This window comes from Podarcis gaigeae (assembly GCF_964106915.1).
Source record: "Podarcis gaigeae genome assembly, chromosome: 8".
Taxonomy (NCBI): domain Eukaryota; kingdom Metazoa; phylum Chordata; class Lepidosauria; order Squamata; family Lacertidae; genus Podarcis; species Podarcis gaigeae.
This window is the reverse complement of record NC_139684.1, coordinates 58,173,275-58,199,487: the sequence shown is the minus strand read 5'-3', so window position 1 is coordinate 58,199,487 and position 26,213 is coordinate 58,173,275. Positions and strand designations below refer to the sequence as shown.

The following is a 26,213-nucleotide window of genomic DNA, read 5'->3' as shown; positions in this document are numbered from 1 at the left end:
AACCATCCGCTCTAGCGCTCTCTCCTCTATGGTTTCCCCCCTTGCGCGCTGCTTCTCTAGGAGGTCGGAAATATAGATACTGTACAGTTTACTGGAGGGACGTCACAAGCGCCTGAGCCTATTGGGAGGGCGGGGAACCTCCCAGGGCCAGGCGTTGGCCGACCACAGAGCTAGGAAGAGAGAGCGACGCCCCGTCTTCTGCCAAAGAGAGCGTCAACGGCCGACTTCCGTTTTGTACCGGAAAAGCAGGCTGCGCGTCTCTCTAGCCTCTTGCTCGACTGTGGTCGGGTCTGTCGCCATGGTGTCGCCGGGTGAGGAAGTTATTTCCGGTGCCACAGAAATAAGGGCCGGGTGGGGGGACGGTGACCTGGGAACGAGGCCCTCTTAACCGGGAGGGATTCCTTCTGAGTAACGCGCACGACCTTGCGGTGGTCTTTGTTCGATTTATTTGCAGGCCCCCGTTCTGCCCGCCAGTCGTAGCCTGCATGGCCAGTCAGGAAGGTCGCAGGCTCGCCCTGCCTGCTTTGAAACTGATTTTGAAATCTCTTCCGTCATCAAAGGGTTCTTATTTACAAAGACTGGGAGACAAGTTTTGAGGCGGGGAGGGGGAAGTGTGTGCGATTTGTTACAAGAAAACGAGGGGACCACACTGAGTTCAGCATCAGTTTCTCTTTTTCTCTCCCCTCCGCTGCTCTCAAGTGGAGATGGGGAACTTGCAGCCCTGCAGACTCCCAATTCCCATCAGCGCCAGCCAGCAGGGTTGGTGGTCTGGAGTGATGGGAACTAGTTCAGGGACATCTGGAGGACCACAGGTTCACCACCTTTGATCTAGGGCTTCCCATCACCTCATATATTGATGCTGTAGTTTATGCTGTTGGAAGTCTTATGGGTGTGGGGGCTCTGGTACCACAATCAATGGTGTTGGTGCTGGGGAACTGTTAAGACGCTGAACATTGAATCATTCCCTAACTCATGCATTGAAAAATTCTTGAAAACAGTTCTTAGACTGTAGGGATTAGAGTGCTGTGTTGTTACAGGTGAAGTTGCTGCTTTGGTCTTGGTGGCAGTTCTTTGGGGAGGAACCAATCCATTTTTGAAGAGAGGAACTGAGGGTCTGGAGCGAGTGAAGAGAGAGAGCAGAACTCTACAGCTGCTGGCAGAAATTAAATTCCTTTGCCTCAATTACAAGGTATTGTTGCACACCACTCCAATCTCATAAGTGGTGTGAGATTCCCAGGGGGTCCAGGTGCTTACCCAGGGTTCGTGTTTTCTTTTGGAAATGAGGCACAGCGGAGACTCTGGTGTCTATGATGTATGGTCTCTTTACACATATATACAACCTAAGCCTATGATGGAGGGATTCACAGCATCAATAGCCCAAGAGGGCTTTTCCCATAACTACAGCCTTGGACTCAAGCAGAAATAAAATGTGCTTATTTATTCATGAGATCTGTATGTTGCCTTTCATAAAATGGTATACTAAGGCAATTCAAGGTACAATTTAAAACACAGTACAATAAACTACACTAAATGCATGTATAGTAAAATAGATGGTGGTTCAAAAGTTTACTAAAACATTGCAATCATAAAAGAGCAGAGTAGACCAATTTTCTAGCAACACAAAATTTAAAACATCAGATCTTTAAATGCCTGAGAGTAAAAATGTTTTAACCTGGTACATAAGATAGTAAAGTAGACATGAAGCAAGGGAGGGTGCTTCACAGCTGAGGCACCACGGATGAAAAAGCTCACTGTTGTTGCCACCTGTCAGGTTTCTGATGTGGGGGAACACTGCAGAGAACTACTGGGTGAGATGCTACTTGCTTTTGGAGGTGACATGAGAGTAAGTGGTTCTTAGGATGCCTAGATCCTAAGCCAGGCATCCCCAAACTGCAGCCCTCCAGATGTTTTGACTTATAACTCCCATGACCCCTAGCTAACAGGACCAGAACATCTGGAGGGCCAAAGGTTGGGGATGCTTGTCCTAAGCTGTAAAGGGCTTTAAAGGTTGAAACTAGCACCTTGCATTGGCCTGGTAAGGAACTGGTAGCCAGCGAAGAACTTTCAGAATTGATATACTTTGTTCCTAGTGACCCATTCCAGTTAAAATTGTATTTGCCATATTTTGAATCAGTTGCAGCTATTGACAAAAATAGCCCCAATTACAACACATTACAGTAGACCAGTGTTCTTCAATCTTGGTTCCCCAGAAAGTTGGACTACAACTCCCATCATCCCTCACCATTTGTGAAGTGGGCTGGGGAATTGTAGGTCAGCAACAGCTGGGGAACCATGTATGAAGAACACTGCAGTAGCCTGAAATGGGGTATTAGCAGCTAAGGTCTTTTCAGGATCTCATTGCAGCTCATTGCCATTTCAAATCCAGTAATCCTGGAGGTCTGACCATGCTGTTATTTTTCATTTTTGCAGTACGTGGTGCCATTTGTGCTCAACCAGTGCGGCTCTTTTGTCTACTATCTTACTTTAGCATCTACAGGTTAGTCCTTAATTACTGCTTATAGGGGAAGCGAGTAATATTTGGGGAAGATGCAGACACTTCCAAGTCTTGATTACTGTTTTGTGGCCCAGTTTCAAATAGAACATACTTCAAGTGGGGGGGTGCAGTTTTTGAACGCCCCCGTGTAAAAACACTAACAAACCTGCAGAGATAGAGCCAACTCAACAAGTGAGCTTGCTTAGAACCTGCTTGATTTTTTGTTTGTTTACTGACAGAATGCTTTTCACAAGGGGAGCATTCAAAAACAACACCCCTCACCTACAGCTTGAAGTGGTATCATTCACTCTGTCACCTGCACATTCTACCACTTAATTCTGCTGCATGTGTAGACAGAGCCAGAACACTGGCTTTTCTGTGTTTATTGCGGCTCCTCCCACATGCAAGCTTTTTGCAGCATCCACATGACATTTCTGGCACAAACACCAACCCATTATTTTTCATGCATATAACCTGGATTTACTTTTTTTATAGTAAATCTGGTAAATGTAAAAATCCTAAAACCTGTTGCTATATTAAGCCCCCCGTCTCTGCAATCTCCTTCACTTACTCAAGGGACTGCACTATCATAGGTCAGTCTGGAAGTATCTTCCCTGCAGACATTTTCCTGCGTGAGGATGGCTTGTTCCCATCCCAGAGCCATTTCATATTTGTTTGATTTGATCAGATGTTTCAATGGTAACCCTTTCCCTCTTCCATTTCAGACCTGACCTTGGCTGTACCTCTTTGTAACTCTCTGGCTCTGATGTTCACATTAGCAACAGGGAAGGTTCTTGGAGAAGACATTGGCGGTGCAAGTAGGTCTCTCTTTTCCTGAGCAGGTGCCAACCCTGTCAGCTCCAGCTGTGCCCTTCTTACAACTGTGCCTTTCTTCATAGAGAGCTAACAGGATTTGCTTATAAATGAATGCCATATGCACCTCTCTTCCATGAGCAAGTTTCATTGAAGTGGATAGCAACAGAGAGCACTTTCAGAGCTTTTGGTTATTTTTCCATTTTATTCCTTTAGGGGCAGCACTGGGAATGCTACTGACAGCTTTGGGAGTTGCACTTTGCATAGCTGGGTCTGTACATGAGAAGTCATGAGAACCGTATTGGAAGAAGGACAGAATTTGTGGAAGGCAACAGTTCTCCATGCTAATGCTGGCTCTACTTGTAGGACACACACACAGCATTTTTGGAGGCACCCAGTGGACTCCGCACAAGCTTAGAGCTGTCAAGGCCTGAAGGGAAAGCATTGTCTTCCTTAACCTCTAGCCCTACTGGTTGGCGGCGGGCCCTGGGTGGAATGACTTGGCATTGGGATGCTCCTGCCAGCCTGTCCACAGCAGAACCCTTGAGAGTTCTGGGGGTGCAATAAGGAGCATTTTCAGCTTGGGCAGGGTTTGTTCAAAGTGCTCAAGAGAGCAATTTTCTGCAAAGGTGAACTAAAAGTGCAGGCATTCCTACTAGTGCACACACAGAGCTGGGAGGCAGGACAGTGGAGGAAGACAATGGAAGTGCTGAACTGTAAAGCCGCAAACAGCATCATCTGAAGGACTGCTTAGGCCTATGTGAAGTTGCCGAAGCACTGAAATTGGCTCTGGCAGCCCTGCTCTCTGGCCCATAATTAGTTGAGATCAGAAGGGCATGCAGAAAGACTAGGCTGGAGGACAATGTGTTGGGAAAGTCTGGTCTAGGCTAGTGCCTAGATTTTTTTTCTGTAGATTTACTCTTTGATGCTTATTTTAATTGTTTCTTAATCATAGTATAAGCCACCATAGAAAGTTGTTACCTGGACAGGTGATGTGTAAATGATTGTAAAAAAATAAAAACAATACTGCATTTGAGTATGTGCAGAGTGGCTTTTCCCTGCCACTGTGCAACCACAGCTCCCTACCCACCCAAGCTACTGGAATGACAGCGCAGGCTTCTAGGCCATCTTGAGCTCCAGCACTAAATAAAAATAAATGAAATAAACCCCTGATAACTCTGGGCAAAGCATAAACCTTGTGTTGGCTGCATTTGCAAAGTTTCATGTGTGGACAGCTGTACCCTCTTCTTTGGAAACTCAAGAAAGAGTAATTAGTTGTACACATGTGAGACTTGCAACGGAGTGCTGCAGTGGTTGTTGGTTTTGTTTTGTTTTTAAAATAAAGATTTTCTTGGTTTACATAAGTACATTTATTGCTTCTTTTTTCTGGTTGTAAAGTCTTTTCTACATTTGATATGAGACATCATTGTTGTATACAGTTTAAGATCAGGGAAGAGGAGGGGGGAGAGGAGGGGTGGTGGTGAGTGTTGCAGTGTTGAGTGCAAGATACTCCATCTTTTATCCCACCCAGTTTCCCATCAACAGCACCCCTCTCCCCAAAACAGTATTCTGTGGCCACTGAACATGTCTAGTCTTCATTTTTCTATTTTTTAAAAAAAATCTAGAAACATTAGCACTCCCCACCCTCCAAGCCTTCAGAAACCCATCCCATGTGTGTAGATTGTACTTGTATATATACTGCTAATGTAGAAAAGTACAGAAGAACAAGAAAGCAAAGATTTAAGAAAATAACTATGCTGAAGACACATGTCTCCATTTCACCTTTATTCCACTGAGTGTGGTGGTTTGCATGTGGTGACATCACTGCCTCAGTATCACTCAAGGAATAAATAGTTTGTATAAAACGTTGTCATAGCGGAGGGCTGTAAAGGGGCAATTTCTCATGTGACTACTGCGTAATTTTTCCATATAGGGAGGTTTCACAAAAATGGCTTCTTATATGGCAATAAAATATTGTATGCAAACTTAAGTAGCAATAAAATGAAGGTAAAATCAGCCCTCACTAATAAATGCTCATCATTCTTGTGTCAAAGGAGTGGGTCAAAAATGCTGGATGAGAACTAGGGATTCAGTGACGGAAAGAAAGTTGCATTCTTGAAGGAATATTAAACAAGGTCTGGGAGAAAAACAGCAACCCTGTACCTTAAAACCTACTTTTATATATACTATACAGTGGGAAAATGGAGAGAGATTGCCTGGGCTCAACTCTTCCAGCTGTCTCACTGAGAAGAAAAGAGACCTAGGGGCATTATCAAATTGAAAGCAAAAATGGTTATGGTCTGAACAAGAATTAAGAAAAATGATTATGTTAAGACAGGACTTGCCAGCCTGACTTGCACTGGAACAATGTCTTCCGACCCCCTTAAAGCCCCTCAGCCCCCTTCCACAATGAACCCTGCTCTAAGAGACACACCCACAACAGGCAATGAAAAATCAGAAGAGAATCTTCACTTGCTTTCACAAGCATGAAAGCTGGGACCATGCAGAGTAGCCAGCTCCAGGGAATCACAAGCCCTTCCCTGCAGTCATGGTGGGAGCTCCTCCCCCAATGCTTTCTTCCCCCTGACGGCTGGTAAGAGCAGCTACATCTGTTTCTGTGTGACTGGGAATATGGGCTAGAGACCTCCAAGTCGGCAATCACTCTGGGCTCCCCAACTTCTGCTTCAGGATCAAATACTATGAAGAAGGGAGGGAGGGAGAAAAGAGAGAGAGAAAGAAAAGGGAGAAATAAGGAAATGAGTTGTGGATGAAGTCTTGTCCTTTGTACAGCACCTAGTGCACTGTTGGTTCTGAAATGAATATTAAACACTAATAAGCACCAGCATACAGTGTACCCCCTTTAGACTCCAGTGGATACTGCCTCTGACAATTTTAGCTATTTGTGGCTGAGCACCCACCCACTGAATTTAAAAGAACCAAAAGCTGAAGAATCATCCCAGACCCACCAGCTCTTTTCTCAATGGTGGGAGGGTGCTGTAGGCATCATCTTACAAAGGTGTGAACAAGAAGTCACAGCTCCACACTGCAGCACCTGCTTTCCTAGCATCTCCTCCCCATGCACAGGAGACACCCCATGGCTCCTTGAGGACCAGCTCTTACATTCTTACGGCTGGCGATTGCTTGTTGCAGCCACAGCAGCTCCATGGCCAGGTGCTTTCGGTAGCGCTGGAGGTCAGGCACAGCTTGGGGCATCTCTGGTACTTTTTGGAAATGAAGCTCTGCACAACAAAAGGTCAAGAAACCACTCTTAGTCTGCCTCCCCCTTGCCTTTCCCCTCCTGTTGGCTCCTCTTCGCCGCCGCCCCCAGGTAATTTTACTGGGGCAGGGACCTGCCTTTTTAGCATAAGTAAAAAGTACCATGCTGAAAAACAGAGAAAAACAGTAACTACAGTGGTACCTCTGGATACGAACGGGATCCGTTCTGGAGCCCCGTTCGTATCCTGAAGCAAACATAACACACGACTGCGTGTCTGCACATGCACGGGTTGCGTTTCGCCACTTCCGCGCATGCGCGTGATGTAATTTTGAGCATTTGTGCATGCACGAGCGGCGAAACCCGGAAGTAACGCGCTCTGTTACTTCTGGGTCGCTGCAGAGCGCAACCCAAAAATACTTAACTTGAAGCTACTTCAACCCAAGGTATGACTGTACTGCAAAGCAAACGAAGACGGTGGGTGGGAGCTTGGAGTCTCAAATTGTTCCACATGCCTTACCTTGGCTCAACCTTGGAGACTCCATGTTGAGAATCATGCTGCTCCATTCAGACGACATGCTGTTGTGGTGCTTGCCTTCCTCACTCTCTCCTGGCAGGCTGCAGGCATTCCCAGGGGGGCTGCCCACAAGACACTCCTCCTCAGCCTCAGCTGGAAGGCTGCTTGGAAGCTGCATCTTGCAATCGGGGTCTTTTTCGGAGATTAGCTCTTGACAACAAAGCTCTGCCTCCTTTTCATGCAACTTGTTCTTGTTGGCTCCTGGCTCTTGGACACTTAATTCCCTGGCTTTTATTGGTTTCTGGACAGACTATAAGACAGAGGAAGAAGACCACCATTTTCAGTACAAGGCTGCAACAGTAAGCAGCACCCTCACATTTACTGAAGCCAGTTCTCATTTTCCTCTTCTCTTTCCTTCTGGTGCAATTAAAAGCCAGTGAAAGCACTGCCAGCTTCTACCAAGAGCAGAAAGAACCAGCAACCGTACCTTTGGAAGAAACACCGGCACTAGCATGGAATGCCTGTTCCACTTCAGCCAATCCAGATCCCCTTCAATCTCCTTGACGATGCTCTCATATTCCCCCTTTAAGCTTTGAAATCTCTTCCTGACCAGGTAACCCCTGACACGAGCCTAGGAAGTAAATGAATCATAAAAAATAATTATCACAAATTAGGAAGGAATTAGAGCCCATGAGCCCAAGCCTGGATAGAACACAGGCTAGTCTTCTAGGGCTGCCATGACTTCCCCCCACTTCCTGGTCTTGTGCCTTTAAAAAGCAACCCAGCAAGAAGGAATTATACAGTGACGCTTTTTCTATCTCCATCTTTGCCAGGCTGCTGTGGAAGATGCAGGAGAAAGGCCAGTTAGGAAGTTGGCAGTCCTAGTATACTGTGCTCCTGACCCCAATCCCAAGAGAGGAGATGCTGGAGGCAGGAAAGAAAAGAAAGAGGAGCAAAAGGCATATGTATGTGTGCGTATTTATATATTACATACTACCATCACCACTTTTGAGAACTTTTCCCTATGGGCATTCTTTAACAGAAGACACCATTTCCATTAAAAAACAGCAGCAGCAGCAAAAAATGTTTTAAGCAGAGCAGTTTATTTGCTGCGAGGGAATCACTGAGGAAAGGGGTGGGATGGGTGAAATGTGTATTTACGCAAAGCAGGCCATGTTGGGAAGATAGAGTATCTGCTTTGCATGCAGAAGCTCCCAGTTTTGCATGCAGAAGCTCCTCTTGTCTGCTTTGCACCCACACCAAGCCTCCCGCCCTCCCAGGGCTGCTGCTCCTTTTCAGGGTCCTCAGGGGCATGAGGCCACGATAGCAAGCCAAACCATGAGAACTAGCACCCCTAGGTCTGCCTTGAGTGTCACCCACTATCCTGGTTCCGGCACCTGCAGCGTCACCAGCACCTTCCTCCTTCTCAGCACTAGCTCCTGCTGCTCTTCCTCGCTCTCCGTCATCTTCTTCGGCTTTGGCTGCCCAGGCAACCGCGCTTTCCGATGACGTCTCCGACGCGCGACGAGCGAGTCCACATGTTCTTATTCTTGCAGTTCTCACGAGCAGTCACGAGGTGGCGCTGCTCAGGCGCGCTCTTTGTTCTTCAGGCTGCCCACGTTGCAAAGGGGATGTGTTTCTCTCCGATTCCTTAGAGCTGGGCTTCAGCCGGTTTGCCGCTTACTCTCACCTGGCCTCCCCAACACTGGCCAAATCTTCTGGGTCCTGTAACTGACTGTTGTTCTTCAGGTGCACCAAAGATGTCTTGTCCCCCTACTCCCCCCCCCGCGCGGAAACCCTCTCTTTAGCGCTGAATCAGAGCAAACATCACTTGGGTCCCCCCCCCCCGCCCTCCCGCCCAGATTGCTCCCTTTGCTCCAATTCAGCGCTAAAGAGCAGGTTTTCTTGCGGAAAGCAGTGGGGCAAGTGGAAAATCGCTTGGGCTTGTGCTTTCTAGCCATGGACAAGCCCTGAGGATGGTAAACACCCTGCAGCCAGTAATAGGCCTGCTACTCCTCCTCTCTCGCTCACTTGACTTTTCCTTCTCTCAAAGCATTCATGCAATTAAAAAGCAAGGTTAGCTATTAACTCTAGAATACTTTATAAGCTTCATGTCTTTACTTTTATGATCAGGCTTCCTATCACATGGCCTTGGTGCCCCCACTATAGGCCTAGTTGCTCTGTTCATTCTTATGATTCTGTGCTTATTCATCCCATGGTTTCTTGCACTTTATTATCGTCCTTTTTCTCTTCCAGATGCTTGGAATTCTATTCTGGAACACTCGCAGGCTGCCCCTCACACTCTATGCCCCATCTAATCCAGCATCCTCTTCTCAGTGACCAACCAGGTGCCTGGGGAAAACCGGCAAACAGGATTCAAACACTGTTGCCTCCTGTGGCGTCCAGGAGCTGGTATTCAGAAGTATTGCTACCTCTAGCAGTGGAGGTAGAGCATAGCCATCATGATTTTTAGCCATATTCACAGAGGAGAGTTTTTTTTTGCAGGAGATTCATCACCCAGATCCAATCATCTATACATACTCCCCCCCACACCCACGCGAAAACCAACCAATTGCATAGAAAAATATTTTTATTTTAAATTAAATGTTAAAAAGTTATGCATAAAGAGTTTTGAGTATTTTCATCTACTGTGTAAGGAACTGTCCATGAGTGAGTTAGATTTCTTCAGACATGCTTCTCTGCCCGTCATGGGGCAGCTGAAAAAGAGACTGGGCAGTTTACCTGCTGCTCCCCACTGTGACATATTAAGAAGAGGACAACCTAGGCAGAGTCTGATGTATTCCATGGCAGCAGGAAGGCACTAGGGGTTGGAGAAAGTTGGTGCAGCCTATGGCAAGCTATATGACTGCTTCTGAAGGGAGACTGAAAAAGTTTGCCCACATTGCAAAGCAAACCAACTGCTTCCAAAACAGTTTAGCTCCATCCAATGAAAGCCGTCACTTGACCTGTAAGAACTCTTGGGTGGCTGAAGCATCTTAGCCCATTGGCTGGAGAAGCTATGGCAGCCAAGCCAAATTTCATGTGCCACAAGCCTGCCAGTTAGCTATGCCCTGGCCTCAGAGGGTAAAAAATAAACTGAACCCATAGTTGATGTTTGTGGGCCAATATGGAGGGGGGTGCAGGAGGGCATGGGGGCAGGAAACAAAGGTGTGTTGATCACCTTTGGTTTCACTTGACAAACACCCACAGCACCATTGTCATAGTAACTGCTGCTGGACCATCCCAGTGAGCAAGGTGTCCTCAGCCACAGAGCAGCCGCCTGAAGCAGGCAGCAGGAAAGTACAAATGGGTGGTGTCAGGCACTGCTAGTCACACATCAATATGGTTCTCTGGATGTGGCTGAGATGGGGAAGGCCACAGGTTGTGAGGCAGAGGGGTATCTCCCCCCGCCCCACCAAAAAAGGTACAGATTCAGCTAAGAGTTCAGTAGTGATAAGCCAAGAGAGAAGCTGCAGCAGTGCAGCTTATTCAGTCCTTGGTAGAGATTGAGGAGGGAGTGTTGGGAGTATGTGAGGATGGGATGGCAGGGCCTGCCAGCTCTATAGCTCCACTTCCAACTGCGTGGCGCTTACTGTCCAGTGACCCAGTCTGCTTCAGCCACTCAATTTCTGCCTGCAAAGGAAGGAACAAACAAAAGTGAGCCATGCACAGTTCCCAAAATCCAAGCACAGGAACAGCAAGACATTGTGCAGCCAGTGGCAGCGGAGCAAGATGGCTGTTCTTCCCCAAGTCACAGCTGGTCAAATTTATTTCGACACCCAAGACAGAAAATCCCACAATTATCTCTTCCTGGATGTAAACCCCACCACCACCTCCAATAAATTAAACAACACTTTCCAGCCTTTCATGACCTCCAAAATCTGTGGCCTGAGGCAGCTGCCCCATTATAACTATGGCAAGGGCGGCCCTGCTTGGCTTTGGCTATGTATCCCAACAGCAATTCTTTCTCCCTCCAAAGCCATTTCCTACCTGTAAGGCAGCCCGCTTGGTCTGCTCACGTCCCATCTCCACCTTCAGATCCTCCATGTCTTTCCTGCAAGAGGAAGGAGAGACATGAATTTTGGAGGGGGCGGGGAAACAGGACCAGCTCTCCTCCACCCCATTTTTGTCGGAGAATCCTTAAGAAATGTACAAACACACACTAACAAGTTAGCTACAGCCAGCCTTCCCCAGCTTGGTGTTGTGATCTACAGCTCCCATCAGCCCCAGCCGGCACAGCTGCATGATGCTAAGGTTGGTGGGAGTACAGTTGTGCAGGCTGGGGCTGATAGGAGTTGGAGATCAAGACAGCTGAAAAGCACCAGGAAGGCTTCTTTCAGGAAGGCCCTGAACAGATGAACAACGACACCACCAAGTCGAATGTATGACTTGTGACATTGTTTTGTGCTTGTCCACTGTTGTGGGCAGGAGAGGCTTCTCCAGAGCTTCTGGGATCTGTGCCTGGAAGAGAAGAGGAACCTGCCCACCGCTGGCCCACCTCACCGATGCTGTGCACGCATCAGGTCCATCATGGTCTTCAGAGACCGGAGCTCTGCCTTGAGATCATCCAGAGATGCTGGCTGTTCCCCTGTTTGTGATGCCTCACAGGTTAGAGCTGTAGACTCTTCTCTGGTGTAACTGGACTGCTCCTTCAACTACCGGGGAGAGACAGATACAGGACAGAGAGGGTTAGAAGGGGCTGATGCTTCAATTCCTCCATGGGCCAAGGATCCCAACCCCCATAGTAAAACAAAGGCAGGCGATGGAGGGTTAAGCCCACCAATCAGAGAATTTTAGAATTGTAGAATTGGAAGGGACCCCAAGGGTTAGCCAATCCACCCCCTGCAATGCAGGAATCTCAGCTAAAGAATCCCCAACAGATGGCCATCCGGCCTCTGTTTAAAAACCTCCAAGGAAGGAGAGGCCACCACCTTCTGAGGGAGTCTGTTCCACCTTCGAACAGCTCTTACTCTAAAAAAGTTCCTCCTAATGTTTAGTCATATTTTTCTTTCTTATAATTTGAATCCATTGGTTTGGGTCCTCCCCTCTGGGTCCTCCCCTCTGGAGCAGCAGAAAACAAGCTTGCTCCATCCTCCATTTGACAGCCCTTGATACTTGAAGATGGCAGTCATGTCACCTTTCGGTCTTCTCTTTTCTGGGCTAAGATCCTGAAAATGGTACCCAGAAAGGAGGAGGAAACCATGGACTGCACGACTGTTCAAACCAGTTTAAGCCTATTGTGTTGCTACCTCACACAACTCACCAGTTCAGGGCCTTTAGCTTTCTCTGTGGAGCTCAAGGGCTGGGTTGATTCTATCTCGTCCTGCAACAGCCAATAAGAGAGAGAGATTTGGTGCCAGCCATCATCAAAACTAGCCATGTTTTAATTTATATTTCACAAAATTTATACACGACTCAATTGTGAAAAACCTCAAAGTGGTTTATGAGCAGAATAAAACAATATAATTATCAGTTAAAACAATTAGAAGCAACCATGTAAACGTTTTAAAAAAACCAGCAATAAACTAAAAACAGATTGCAACACACACCAACATCCTGCACATCTGGATAGGGCTTCCTAAACAAAAAATGTTTTTAGCAGTTGCCAAAAAGAGTGCAGCGAAGGGACCTGTCTGACATCAATAGGCAGGGGGTTCTAAAGTGTAGGTGCAGCCACACAAAAAGTTTGATTTTTTACAAATGCAGAGCAGGCATCACATGGCACCTGTGACAGCACCAGTTCTGCAGATCGAAACAGGCGTATATGGGGTAAGACAATCTCACAGGTAAATGTGTCCCAAGCTGTTCAGGGCATTATATACCAATAACAACACCTTGAACATGGCCCGGTGGCAAATCAGTGACCAGTGCACATCTCTGAGCACAGGTGCTGTATGCTGATGAGGTCTCACTCCTGACAGCAATCATGCTGCAGCATTCTGCACTAACTGCAGCTTCTGGATCAAGCATGAGGGAAGCTGCACATAGAGCACATGCTTTACTTCCTCTGCTCTGCAGCCGCTGTTTAAAAAGGCACAAGATCCCATCCCTTTAACAGCTCTCTTCCTCCTTCCTTGAGAACAGTTGGCTGGGGGTGGGCAACAACTCACCAGTGAGCTGGTCATCAGCTGGCTGGGTGGTCTCTTCCCTGGCACTTTAGGGCGGCTGGCTGTTGGGTGGCTCAGTTTGGCACTGGGAACAAGGACGGCATCAAAAGTGTTGATCTCTGTAATGGAGAAAAGTGGCGCTATTGGGGAGCAAGCACAGCTACTGCAGAACCTCAGCCAGGGAGTGCAATACTGGCCAGAGGGAGATCCGTCATTCCCAAAGCAAGCTCAGGAAGACACGGCATGGACTGGGGTTTGCAATGCCCTGCCAGGCCCCAAGCTGCTTCTCCACGACTCTGGAGAAGAAGAGGAAAACAAGAGCTCCAGGCAGCCATTTTGTGGGAATGGTTTAATCATATACCAGCAAACTGAGGTTGTGCAATTAAGCTGAATTTGGGCTCTTTTGCAACACCCTCCCTCCTGCGCGCTCACTGTCCTGCCCATCACATGGATTTTTTGTTGGGGGGGGGAATAGTAAGAAAAATGATGGGGAAACACCCTAATAAGTGTGGGATACGGGCAACATGGGGCGATGTCATATCACCACTGCACAAATTGATCAGAACGGATGCTCAGTTCAAAGTGAGGTTGCACATCCTCAGTGATTTTTTTTTTGTCAAGATAAAGGCTCAAAACAGAAGTCATTAGCCCCTACAAAAGGGGAGGACACCGGACAGTGGGAGAAGGAATTAAAGGGCCGGCACCTACCTGCTATTTTCTCCTTGCATTTTCCTTTCCCCACAGGGGTTGCTGTGCTGGGAACTGGAATACCTAAGGATCTGGATCATCATCATGTGCACACACAGAGAGAGAGAGATACGGAGAGAAATCATGGGAAGAGTGTTTCCAGCTACCCACACCCTTGACCTTTGGAAACCCCAGAAGAACCTGTTGCTGCAGAAGGACTGTGAGCCACATTATGGGATTGGTGTTTCTAGGACCAAGGTGAAACTATAAAAGCTCTGTGGATATTTTTGCTACTGGATTCTGGATGTTGTTTATGTAGTCTTGTTATATTTATAGTGCTGAAATGCTGTTATTTTCTACTGTGGTGTTTCACTATGTTATTATGAAATTGGTTTTTGGCTGTTTAATTTTGTAATGCATTCCTATTTTCTTTGTTGTAAGCCACTTTGAGTATGAATTTTGTGTGTGGAAAAGCAGCATATAAATAAATATGAATGAATGACGAGTTGCTGACTACTAAAGCCACAGAAACAAAGCAGGTACACCCAGCAAATTCACCCCAGACCCAAGCCAGCTAACCACATCTAATTGGTTAAAAGAAAGTGGAGGTGGATCAGGAGGGGGGTAGAGGGATGAATCCAGATAACACATGAATTTATCACTTCCCTCCAACTATCACAAAATCTGTATCACAATCCATAAGACACAGAGCTGTCTTACACCAGCCTTTGCCAACTTGGTACTGACTGAGGCCAATGGGAGTTGCAGTTGTAGCCCAAAGCATCTGGAAAACACTAGGTTGAGGATAGCTGTGTAGTGGAAATTATAGCATATGATTTGATAGGCAGCCTACATGCGAAGAGATGTAAAAACTGAAAGGATATTGTTGGGAGAAATTGCTTATTCAGGCTGTATTACGAATGTGTCAAGACTAGCCTTGAGCTAGTCTGATAGAGAGTAGTAGGCACCCTATTCTTCAGCTCTGATAATGCAGGCATGCCTTTCTTCTGAGATTGCGACTTAATTTCTGCACATATACAGAGTGAATGCTTCTATATACGCTTGTGGACTCCACTTTTCTGAGTTCCCTGGCAGCTGTTATTGCTTTGACCAATCAAAGTTGCCTCAACATTACAATGTTGTATTTAGTGAAGAAATCTACCACAGCGACCCGATCCATCTGATTGGCAGCACTCTCCAGGTCTGGGGCAGAGTGAGGCCTTTGCCTCAAGCATTACCTGTTCCTTTTGGCTGTTGGCACCTACCTGTTCCTGCTGTGCCAGAAAGCAAATAGCTAAGGATTTAAAAATTGCTCCCAGTCTTCCCTCCTACCAGCATTGTGAACCCCACTTAGGAGGGCATATCCCCCAAAGATCTAGGCCTGGCAGGGCACCAGAAGTGCCCTGTTCTAAACAGAGACATGCCAATGCTTGAGGTTGCCTGTAAACTCCACACTCTGCTAAACCAGATGTCTTTCTTTCCAGCCTCAGGTGGCAAATTCTACCTGCCTCTTACTTGCCTTTCTGGTTCTGGGACCATGTCCAATGACTCAAAATGAGATCATATCAAGTGGTGGCCAATCCCAGGAAAGAGGATGTGCACACACTCTTTCCAAGACTCATCATGTCTTACTTGTGGGGAAGGTTGGGGGCTGGTTTGGTCTTAGCCGGCACAGGAGGAGGGGGAGCTGCCTTCTTGACCGGAAGAGGAGTCAGCCTAGGGCTTTCCATTTTCTTTTGTTCCTTTGAGTCTGCAAGACATGAATGAATGACTTAGGACACACAGTTATTGCAATTTATCTCCTAAGGAAGCATTTCGATAATCTTTTGCTCATTATATCCTCAGCAGAACCATGCAAAGAAGGCCATGATGATTTTATTATTAATTTTAAAATTATTATTTCTGTTTGTATCCTGCTCTTTCTCCCAAAGGAGCCCAGGGTCCCCCTGGGTGGGGGGAGAGATCAGTACAGCATCATGCCTGAGCACAAGTCTTGCTTCAGCATCCTGCCGGCAAAAAAGAAGGCATGGAAAGGGCCTGTTCTAAAAGCAGAACAGGGAAGATGGAGTGCTGCATCCAATTCTAGCTTAAATGTCAATAATCTACATCTGATACCTTTCCCCTCAGCAGCATGAATATTTATACAGAGGGAAGGAAGACCCTTGACCTGTAGGCAGGATATGGTCCACAGCCAATTTTCCCACCTATCAGCTGTCCAGCAGAGAGCAGGTGAAAAGGGAAAAGGCTCTTGACTTTTGCAAAGTAAGCAATTGAAGCTCTTTCTGCTGCAAGATTGCCAAAGCAGAGGGGTAAATGCCTAGCAGAGAGGCAGAGCTGTGTTCCTTCCAAAGAGGCAAGAGATTGTCCATGCATTTTGCAATTGCACACATGCTATTTGGCGGGGGGTGGGTGGGTTTGAATTGCACTTTGAAGCTGGAGGCTCTGAATAGCAGTAAGGATGTGAGGCAGCACTTGCAGTTCAGCTGTGCATTCAAGTTTGAATGGTTCTGCAGGGAACGGATCTCCGGAATGAATTAAGTACTTAACCCGAGGTACCACTATATCTTTAAACCAGACTTGGGCCAGACAACCCTGCGAAATGGGGGACTGCCCTCCGAAAGGGAACTCTTCTGCTCCACTTTGCAAGAAACATGATTGTTCTGCTCAGAACACAAGCAAGCACCAAACCACAACAGGAAGAGGAAGATATGCACACCTCTGCCTTTGTCTCGGCTGTTGCTGGGCAAAGCCAGGGCTGCACATGCTCCGCACAGGCACCCTGACCCTCTGCAAAAGGTCAGTCAGCAGCTGCCTCCTCACCTTTGTGGTCTCCAGGATGTTTCGTCTCCACCTTGCCACCTTGGAGGACCTTCTTCCCTGGCTTGGAAGCTTTTTCTATTTTTCAAAAAAGAAAAAGAAAAAAGGAAAGTACTGTAAGATAGGTGATATGAGAAGTGAGGAGGAAAAGAAGAACAAGGCCAGGGGAACCTCTGTCCCTCCAGATGAGCTGCCAATTCCCAGCCAGCCAGCCTGGCCAAAGTTCAGGGGTGATGATATGAGTTGTGGCCAACAACATCTGGAGGGACACCAGATCCCCAACCAGGCATCTGGGAGGATGGGGAAAGAAGAAGGGATGGCTTCCTGGGTATTCTACACATTGACTGGCAGCAGCGCCTCTCTCCAGGTCAGGCAAGAGGCATTTCCAGCCCTCCCTGGAGATGTGACCATTGAACTTGGGATCTTCTCTATATTGTGCTCTGCCACAGAACTTTGATCCTTTCCCCGAGTGACTCCCCCTCGGCCCCTGCTTGCACCCAGACATTAAAATAAATAAATAAAGAGAGCCAGCGAGCCAATGGGCAGTGATGGCAACCCCCTTGAGCTACAAAATCGCCTGCCTGAGCCAAGTGGGAGCTTGTGACTTACCGGAGTCCTTCCTCCGCTCTGGTACCTTGGCTTTTATCTGTAGAAGAGAGAAAAGAGCAGCTTGACGGGGAAGGAAGGTGCTGGTGATGAGTCACCCAAAAAGAAAGAGCAGCCTCAGCAACTCAAGGCAGGCCAGGCTTGGGTTTCACTCCTGCACAAGTTCAGAGGCAGGAGAAGTCAAGGAGACCAGAGGCTCTGCGGAAGGGAGAACGAGACAAAGGAACCTGCAGGACGGGAGTGAACCTTACAGTGCCCAGGCGGATGCTGAGCAAAAGCACATGGCAGGCAGCAGACTCTGCCAGCAACTGCATGTGGCAGCCTAGGCTGGTTGTCAAGACAGCCTTCCCCAACCTGGTGCCCGCCTATGCCAGCTGTGGCTGATGGAAGCTGTAGTCTAAACTGTCTGGAGGGCACTAGGGTAGGGAGAAGCTGGTTGGATGAGGAGGCTGTTGCAGTCCTCCTTTGTGGCCCTTCAGCCACTCCAAGCCTGTGAAAGTGCTTCAGTGTTGTGTGGAGCAGTCAGCATCTCCCCTCCACCCTGCCAATTCCTCCTGATGCAAGGGAGGGTCAGGGGCCACCCACTTGCTTACCTCAGGCTCCACCTGGGCCAGAGGCATGACAAAGTTGTCCGGGAAAAGCCCCCTCCGGCCACGGCACTCGCCTTCCCACCAGCCCATATCCGCCGTCTCCTGCAACAAGGAAGAGGAAAGGAAGGATATGCACACAGAATTACTTTCCAACAATGAATTTAATCAAGAAGAATCATTCAGTTCAGTTGCACCAATAATAGTTGTAATCTGTCCTTAGCCCACTGTTATTTTCACCTTTTGAAATTCTTGAATCATTATTAATTCTTCTAATTGATAATCCTTTTTAAAAAATTATTTGTGTTTCTGATACAATTCCATATCAAGTAAGTGAACTGAAATAATGCAAAGGACATAAAAAAGAAAACTCTGAAATGGAAAAGAAATAATTTTAGGATATCGAAAAATAAACAGAAAACCATAATGCATTCCTCCATTGACCTCCTCTCCTATCCTTCCATGGTTCCTTTAGTCTCCTCTTTCTCTCGTGTTTTCTTGGTTCACTCCGTCTATTGCAACTACTTATATACACATTAGTTTTTTCTTACACTGCTGAAAATCTAACCATCCTGCTAGGTTAATTGTTTGTTTGCAATACTTTTTCATATATTCAATAAAAGATATCAGTCCTCCTTATATTTTTCATCATTTTGATTTCTAATTCTAGTGGTCATCCCTGCTAACTCCACGTATTCTAACACTTTAATATGCCATTTTTCTTTTGTTGGTACCTTATCTGGATTCCATTTTTGTGCTAGTAATACACGTGCAGCTGTTGTCTCATAGAGGAACAAGTCTTTCTCTTTTTTAGTCACTTCTGTTGTTATTAACCCTAGCAACAATGCTTCTGGGTTTTCAGAGAAGGTTTTTTTAGTTCATTATAGATCATTTCCCAGTAGTTTTTAATTATATTACACTTCCACCACATGTGGTAAAATGATCTCTCTGCTGTCTTACATTTCCAACAATTGTCCTTTGTTGATTTTGACATTTTTGCTAGTCTACATTTGGTGTCAGATGCCACCTATGCAGCATCTTCGTAAAACTTTCTCTTACGTGTGTAGCATGCTGTAAACTTTATATTTACTTTCCATAACTGCTCCCGTAGTGCAAAATTGATATTGTGTCCCACGTCTAATTGATAATCCTATTGTTTCATCTTCCTTGTAAATCACCTTCATACTTCATCAGATTAATTCCATACTAGTACATTTTTTAAAGTCTGTGCTGCTTTCTGTACACAGGTGAGCAGAAACCAAAAAACACCTCTTCCACTTGCAAACCTCTCTCTCATATTATGACTCTACTGATTCAAACTTCCTCATGAAGTCTTCCCTTATCCGTCTTCCCAGCCAGGCTCTCAGGAGTTGTTCTAACTCAAGAGAAAGAAAAAGGCTACAGCTCTTATCTTCTGATCAGCAAACAAAAATAACAATCACATTTTCATTATGCAAGGCAAACGTCCTGCCCCTCTCACCCTCCTCCACCTGCTGCATGCTTTTGGAAGTCAAGGGCAGGAGCAAGATAAGGTGTTTTTTGCTCCTAACACAGGTGTGTGTGGGGGGGGATACCTCACTGGATCACCCAGCAGGAGGTAGCACTACTTTTTCCGGTGCCTACTAAAAACTTTTTGGGTTTAGACAAGCCTACGCAAAAACATTAGGAAGCTGATGTGAGTCTTTTGTTATTCTAACCTTTCGAATGTCTTAAATTATTGCTGTTAATCTCACCAAGGTCATGTTTGTGTGTGTTGTCTTCTTTGCAAACCACTTTGAGGGTTCTCTCGCCCCCAATCAAGCGGTGTTTAAATTTCATTAAATCTGGTCATGCCCCCAAATTGCCAGTTTTGAGGAAGAAGTTCCAGGTATAGAATCAGTGGTCAATGACACCCCCTAGAACACCTACGAAATAGCTGTTGTTTGGGTATTTAAGATTTAGAACGGTTAACTGGAGGACAGAGAGGGTTGCTTCCAGATTGCCAGCTTCTTTCACCCACCCTTAAGTTAAGGTCTGCTCCTCAGTACCAGTTCCTGTGGAGCCCAAGTATGGAGAGTAAGTGGCTCCCACACTCAGGGCCTGCTTGCTGGCTTCCCCAAAGGCATCTAGGGTGCCAACATGAGGATGGGGCTAGATGGGTCTCTGGTCTGATCCAGCAGCAAAGCAGCTCTTAAGAGCTGAATACACTGTGCCCTTTTAGCTCTGAGCAGAGATGGGGCCAGGGCTCTTTGTGGGTGGCCCTCATACCATCGGAGAAGTTACCCACCCCAACTTTCCCCAGGACTCCCACCTTGCTCAACAAAAGGACCAAATCGCCTTTCCGGAGGAGGAGCTCATCTTCATGCTCTGGTTCGTAATCAAACATGGCTCGGCAATAGACAGGAGCGTCACCTGCAGGTGGAGGTAAGCACAGGCACCCCTGGCTTCAGATTCAGATATTTCTCTTGCTCTGGTCTGAGTGCTCTGAAGGCAACCATTCCCAGCTGGGTACCCTTCCAGATGTTTTGGACCACGACTTCCATCAGCCCCAACCAACATGGCCAATTTGGACCACAACTTCCATCAGCTCCAACCAACATGGCCACTTTGGACCACAACTTCCATCAGCTCCAACCAACATGGCAGCTTTAAGCTACAACTCCCATCAGCTGGCTGGGGCTGAAAGGGGTTGTAGTCCAAAACATCTAGACAGCACTGAGTTAAAGAGGGCTGACTTGTCCACTGAAATTAAGCCCTCCACAGCATCCAGCAAGCCCCACACACCCACAGCAGCTTTCCCAACAAAAGGGCATCAGGTTAATCTTCCCATACCCTATCCCTCCCCTCCAGATGTTTGCAGCCACCACTTCACTCTAGGCTCCCACCTGGGGCCTTGCACACCCTAATATAGCTTGGCCCCCTACGCCACATTTTTCCTCCCCTGCAACAACCCCATTCCAGACTGAAATGGAGAAGTAGGCATTCCCTGCCTCATTTTCCTCTCTGAAAACCGCAGGAAGGCTCCAATGCTCCCCCCCCCCCCGAACAAAGCGAGCTCTGAGGTAGCAGAAGTCTATCTTGGTCACAACTCACTGGTCTGCAGAGCCTGGACTTTGGGACTCGCCTGCATCCGAGGAGGGGTAGGCTTCTCCAGGGTGTTCTCCACCTGGAGCAGGATCCAGGAAGCGGCAGAAAGGGGTGTGGAAATAAGAAAGAAGGCTGTTGACACAAACACAAGCTCTGTGCAGCACCTGACCACTGCTAAAGAAACACCAGCAGTTGCTTCCTCAACCTGTTGCTCAGCAGATTTTTTGAACTACAATTCCCATCAGCCCCAGCCAGCAAATGATGCCCTTCTCTCTAGTAGAGAACAGTAAACCTGACCCGGTGGTTGTTTTCTGAAGAGAAAACTGGCTTAAGAACTTACGATACTTGGGTCAAGGTAAAAGGTATTTTGTTGCTCCCCCCCCCCCAAAAAAAAAGACACTGGTCCTTGGATTTAAACAGAGGGCATTGTCGAAGGGTGTTTCCATATATAGACAATTCTGTAGCACTGTTATTGCTGCTTTGCTTTAAGTTGCAAGTAAAATAGCAAAACTGCTTCCAGACCTTTTTAATCCAGGAAACATTCTTTAGCAGGACAGAAAATGTTTCCCTTTTCCCCAGCTCCAAATGTGGGGACAGGACCGTTTTCATTGGGACCACAGTGTGTGTGTGCAGTGTTAAATATTTCCTTTCCCCATCTTGCTGCATCACTGATCATGATTGCTCCTTTAACAATGCAGGTGGGGTGGAAAAATAAACAGCTAAAAAGGCAATGCTATTTGAAGGGGTGATAGAGAGATGACCATAGAAGAATAAATGGTTAGAGCTTCCCCTTCAGCCCTTCGGATACCATTGGACTCTAGCTCCCATCAGCCCCAGCCAGCATAGCCAGCAGTCAACTGGGAATTGCAGTGCAGCAACAAATGGCAGGTCGCAAGTTAGCCACACCCTGGGCTGGAATAATATATGCAGGCTGTAGTTACCAAGAATGGCTGTTGCACAGCTATGTAATGTGTTGTTCACACCTGGGGAAACTGCATAGCTGTTTTCCAGTGTGCTTTTTAAAAAAACATGCTCCGTGGGAAAACAACAACAGAAGCTGAGCAGGGAAAACACAAGAGGGAGATGTTTTGCTCATGGTGTCATGCAGATACTCCATAAAAAAAATCAATGAACAAAGCACAGCTGTCCCACGGGAGATGCCCTTTGTAGAAGCAGCGCCAGAGAGCTGCAGGGGAAAGACAACTACTTATGCAGCCTCAAAAGAAGAAGAACAAAAACCAGGACACCGATTTGCATATGCTAATATTTAGAATGACTTTAATTTAAATAGAAATGCAACACATCTCACAATAACAGTAATAATAATAATGAAAATAAAAATAGCTGGTGTGAGTCTATTGCTAGTTTAACTTTTCGAAAGTCTTAAATTGTTAATTTTCCTCACTGGCAGTTTTATTGTTTTACCTTTTTTTGGTAAACCACTTAAGTTTTGTTTTTTTGTTTTTTTACAATCAAGCAGTGTATAAATGTTATGGGGGGGTGGCAGAAATCATGGTGCGGAAGGCTGGGACCTGGTGATCTATGGTCTGGTTGACATCCTGTGCTAAGACAAACCATAGTGCCTGGGGGTGGCAGCAAAAGGGAGCAAAGCAGCGGCCTAGACCCATGAAGCCTAAGGTCTTGCTGAGCATGTTGTGTGATCCAGACAGTGTGTCAGCTCAGTCTTGCTGTGAAAGTGCTAACTGTCGATAGACAACATCCATACCCCCCTCCCCCATCCCTGGTTCAAACAGACCAGAGGGTCTTTCAAATAGAGGACCCCTCGAAACACAGCCCTGTCCTCTGTGAAGGAGGGCACCTGAAGCCCTTCTGGTCCCAGTGCCACAGAAGCACCTTTCTTCCGCTCACCTTCTCCGGCTCACTGAGGACGAAGGTCTCATTGGTCATTTTGGGGCGCTGCTTCCCCGCTCCGACTTTGGGCTCTGCAAAAACCATCTCTGGAAGTTGACAGTTGAGGGAGGAAGGATGGGGTGAGGTTAGCACTTCCAGTCAGGCCCGGCCTCTCTAGCCCTTCTCCCTTCCTCTACAGACCTTAACCAGATCTTGAGCCTCCTAAAGATGTGAGGGGGGAGTGCTTCCTGGATTGCACGGAAGCCCCAACCAAATGGGAGCACCCGCATTCAATTCAGATTATTCCCCCTCAGCTCTGCACCACTCCCAACATTTATGTCCCAGAGGCTGCAGAGGCACCGGTGCCCCTATCCCCACCCACCTCCACAACATGCCCACCCCAAGCCCTGTGCTTCCCCCACCTGAAGGCAAGCCGTTTAGCTCTTGTACAAAGTTGGACGGGAAGGCTCCCAACTTCCCGTTCTTCTTGCCCAACCACCAGCCGTCTTCAATCTGCAGAGGAAGAGGACAAAAAACAGCCGTTGTCATTCTGGAAGGGCCTCCGCCTTCCTGTTGCACAACCCACCACTGGCCCACAGAAGAGAAGTGGCAAAGAGTCAGGCAAAGAGTCCCAGGGTCCCTGTCCATATATCGGGTGCCCCCCTAACCACCTCCCACCTTCCTGGATGCACCCAGAGATTTGATGGAGACACAAGATGAAGGCTGCAATGCAGGCTCATGGTGCCCTCATGGTGCCCCAACGGGAAGGGAAGCTCCTGAGCATAGCTGTCAACTTACAGATTTGAAAATAAGGGACCAGCAGCCTTGAAAATAAGGGACCTGCAGCCTCACCTGTTCCAGGCACTCCAGTCTTCCTGTCCTCCTGCGGTCTGGTCAAACTCATGCTGGTAGCTCTGAGAAGACTGTCCAACCAACTTTGTAACCAGAGGTTCAACTGAATAGAATCTGAATCACATGCACCACAAGGCCTATGCAGCCTCAACTTAAGATGGCTCCCCGGCCTGGCTTTGCACTGCAAAGTTTGCAGCAGCACGTGCAACAAAATGGCATCCAGCATTCACTACTCCCCTCAGCTTGCATTAACTAGCCACACACAAGGCATGCAAGCTCCACCCCCCGTCGTTCTTAGACTTCTTATTGGATGAGCAACACAGCCGAGCAACACAGTTGGAGCCTCCCTCCTCCCTGGCCGGCAGGGAGGGGGGGAGAGGAGCTGCTTCCTTTGAAATTTAAGGGACATTATTTAAGGGACATTTAAGGGACATCCATCAATAAGGGACAGCAGCGGCACATGGCGCTGGAATAAGGGACTGTCCCTTCAAATAAGGGACACTTGACAGCTATGTTCCTCAGCAGCACCCGAGTGCAACTGCAACCCTTTCCCCACTTGCAGTTTGAGGGAGCCTCCCAAATTTCACAACTCTCATTTTTAGGGCATCATAATCTGGGGGTGGGGACTTGAGACACACAATTGCCAAATGAGTAAGTCTGCCTCTATAGCACCTTCACCAGATGAAGTGCCTTTCTATTTGGAGGCTGCTTTGGTGCATATGGTATAAGCTGGCACTTCATTGGGTAGGGGGACAAGGAAAGAAAAGGAGAAATCCAACTTGTAGCCTACTATTATTCCCCTTCAGTTTGATACACTTTTGATTAAGGCCAGTGGGATCAGAAGAAGATGGCCTGTGATAATAGCAGACAGCAGAAGATCTCTCCCAGGCAGAAGCCAAATATTATAAATGGGATGTTGGCAACTAATATTTTTTTTTAATAATTAGACAGGAAATGACTTATTTGTCTTAAACTGGGGGTGGAGGGAGAATACAGGCCAACCTTTTGATGGCATTGGTGCCCTGTGGATGCTGCAAAAACATCCACCCCAAAAACCCTGGCATGAATGAGAAGCAGGGCTTCCGCAAGGAATTTTCACCGGGAAGCACCCTAAGCCTCCAACAGCTTTTCCCCATCCTTCTACCCCATACTTGCTCCCCTACCTCACCTCCTCCAAGATCTGCACCACTTCTCCAGGACACAACTCCAGCTCATCGTCCTTTGCTGGGGTGTAAGAGAAGGTGACCCGGCACCAGCGCTCCTTCGCAGCTGGCAGCTTGTTCACAGCATGGACTACAGAAAGGATAAAGTGGAAGGCAGGAAGCAATAAGACAAAGCGAACAGAGAACATGACCGCACAGCCAAATTCCAGATGGGCATCAGAGGGGGATTCTTCTTTTCCCACGAATTTAACTTGCCTTGGAGTGGCAGGACAGTAATATAAAACAGGCGCTTGCATTATACTGATTTTGACACCTACTAAAAGCTTTATTTAAGGAAGCCTACCCAGTCATAGTGTATATTGTGCATATTTGCTCTTAAACACTGCTGGATTTTATATAATGTTTATTATTTCTACTTCTTTTTAAAGCCCATTGATCTTATTTTCTTATGATTATTTTATACTATTTTAGGTCAAGTGCTTAGAGATTATTACTGTTTTCTGGTTAAGCCAGAGGTTTCCAAGCTATGTTGGGACACATTAGTGTGTTGGCTCCCTGCGTTCCTCCTGGGATTGGAAAGGGACGCTAGTTTAACCTCCGGTCTGCTAGTAAAACTGAATTACTGTGTCGCGAAATGATGCATGTCTAAAAAGTGTGTCACCAACATGAAATGTTTGGAAAGCTGTGGGTTAAGCCGTCAATAAATCTTGTAAAAGAAATATGTAGGTTTAAAGAGTCAGAGTACGTTCTTGGGAGCAGGTGGTCTCTTAATATCACGATCAGATCATTGGCAAGAAAGTTTTCCATGAAAATTGTAAATCCAGATTAAATGGGGGTGAGTGATAAACTGTATCTGTGATGTCAACAACATAGCCTGGTTACATTGCCAAAAACCTGTGTGCCTGAGCAAGGACAATCTCACAAATGCATCCCATCTGGAAGCACTCTAGGAACAAAGAATGCAGAAAAGAAGTTCGATAAATTTTGACAGATCCCTTTGCTCTCACAGCCCAGTAGGATTAATCAAGAGCAGCCTTCCACAACCTGTTGCCTCTGGCCGTTTTGGACTGTGACTCCCATCATCTGTCCTGCTGAAACACCTGGAGGGCATCAGTTTGGGGAAAGCTGATTTAAATGAAGCAAGCCAAGAGCTGAACTTGCCACTGGCCTGTCATGGCCATGCCCCAGGCTTCAGGCCCCAATTGGCACTGATCCCTGCAGCAGTCCATCCTTTTATAGTCAAGGCACATACATGGTTTCAGATGCACATGTTAAATCTGAATATATACCATCCATTTCTGCAAAAAACAGTGCTCGTTCCAAAATCAATGTGTTGCGCATCAGTGCAGCAAAAGCAAACCCAAATTCAAACTGCATGTGCTTAAAATGTTTGTTTTTTCTGTTTTAAAAATCAAGGATGGCAAAAAATTGTGCCATTT

The 26,213-nt window shown here is 46.9% G+C and overlaps 3 protein-coding genes across 6 annotated transcripts in view; 1 reads left to right on the top strand and 2 right to left on the bottom strand.

The window, feature by feature from the left end:
- The first annotated feature begins 180 nt into the window (after window positions 1-180).
- TMEM234 (transmembrane protein 234) lies at window positions 181-4,671 on the top strand. 3 transcript variants are annotated; one of them, XR_014567302.1, is made up of 6 exons: window positions 429-561; window positions 1,038-1,189; window positions 2,431-2,497; window positions 3,220-3,312; window positions 3,524-3,947; window positions 3,987-4,666. XR_014567302.1 is itself a non-coding variant. In XM_083751976.1 (5 exons), exons 1-5 carry the CDS (start codon window positions 299-301, stop codon window positions 3,598-3,600), a joined length of 402 nt encoding a protein of 133 aa, XP_083608102.1. In that variant the 5' UTR covers window positions 181-298; the 3' UTR covers window positions 3,601-4,671. The 3 variants fall into 3 exon arrangements, 2 of the variants coding, with proteins under 2 accessions (XP_083608102.1, XP_083608101.1); XM_083751976.1 differs by lacking the exon at window positions 429-561 and adding an exon at window positions 181-311 and having other exon boundaries at window positions 3,524-4,671; XM_083751975.1 differs by having other exon boundaries at window positions 3,524-4,671.
- Window positions 4,672-5,046: 375 nt separating this feature from the next.
- On the bottom strand, window positions 5,047-8,567 carry IQCC (IQ motif containing C). Its single transcript, XM_083751944.1, has 5 exons — window positions 8,436-8,567; window positions 7,526-7,669; window positions 7,042-7,348; window positions 6,428-6,546; window positions 5,047-6,004 (listed from the first exon to the last, which is right to left on the bottom strand). The coding sequence occupies exons 1-5, from the start codon at window positions 8,502-8,504 to the stop codon at window positions 5,966-5,968; spliced, it is 678 nt and encodes a 225-aa protein (XP_083608070.1). The 5' UTR covers window positions 8,505-8,567; the 3' UTR covers window positions 5,047-5,965.
- Window positions 8,568-9,610: 1,043 nt separating this feature from the next.
- The window catches only part of LOC310850345 (CD2-associated protein-like), a 26,850-nt gene continuing 10,247 nt past the window's right edge, over window positions 9,611-26,213 (bottom strand). The window contains exons 4-18 of one of the 2 annotated variants that reach the window (XM_083751747.1): window positions 24,780-24,904; window positions 23,182-23,272; window positions 22,778-22,866; window positions 20,915-20,987; window positions 20,133-20,233; window positions 17,849-17,947; window positions 17,259-17,295; window positions 16,653-16,727; window positions 15,465-15,582; window positions 13,854-13,924; window positions 13,149-13,264; window positions 12,302-12,361; window positions 11,542-11,693; window positions 11,029-11,092; window positions 9,611-10,671 (exon numbers count right to left, since the gene is read on the bottom strand). In XM_083751747.1, coding sequence (XP_083607873.1) covers window positions 10,528-10,671; window positions 11,029-11,092; window positions 11,542-11,693; window positions 12,302-12,361; window positions 13,149-13,264; window positions 13,854-13,924; window positions 15,465-15,582; window positions 16,653-16,727; window positions 17,259-17,295; window positions 17,849-17,947; window positions 20,133-20,233; window positions 20,915-20,987; window positions 22,778-22,866; window positions 23,182-23,272; window positions 24,780-24,904 — 1,415 coding nt within the window. In that variant the 3' untranslated portion in view covers window positions 9,611-10,527. Of the gene's footprint in view, window positions 10,672-11,028; window positions 11,093-11,536; window positions 11,694-12,301; window positions 12,362-13,148; window positions 13,265-13,853; window positions 13,925-15,464; window positions 15,583-16,652; window positions 16,728-17,258; window positions 17,296-17,848; window positions 17,948-20,132; window positions 20,234-20,914; window positions 20,988-22,777; window positions 22,867-23,181; window positions 23,273-24,779; window positions 24,905-26,213 lie in introns of both variants that reach the window. The other variant, XR_014567299.1, reaches the window with a different exon arrangement.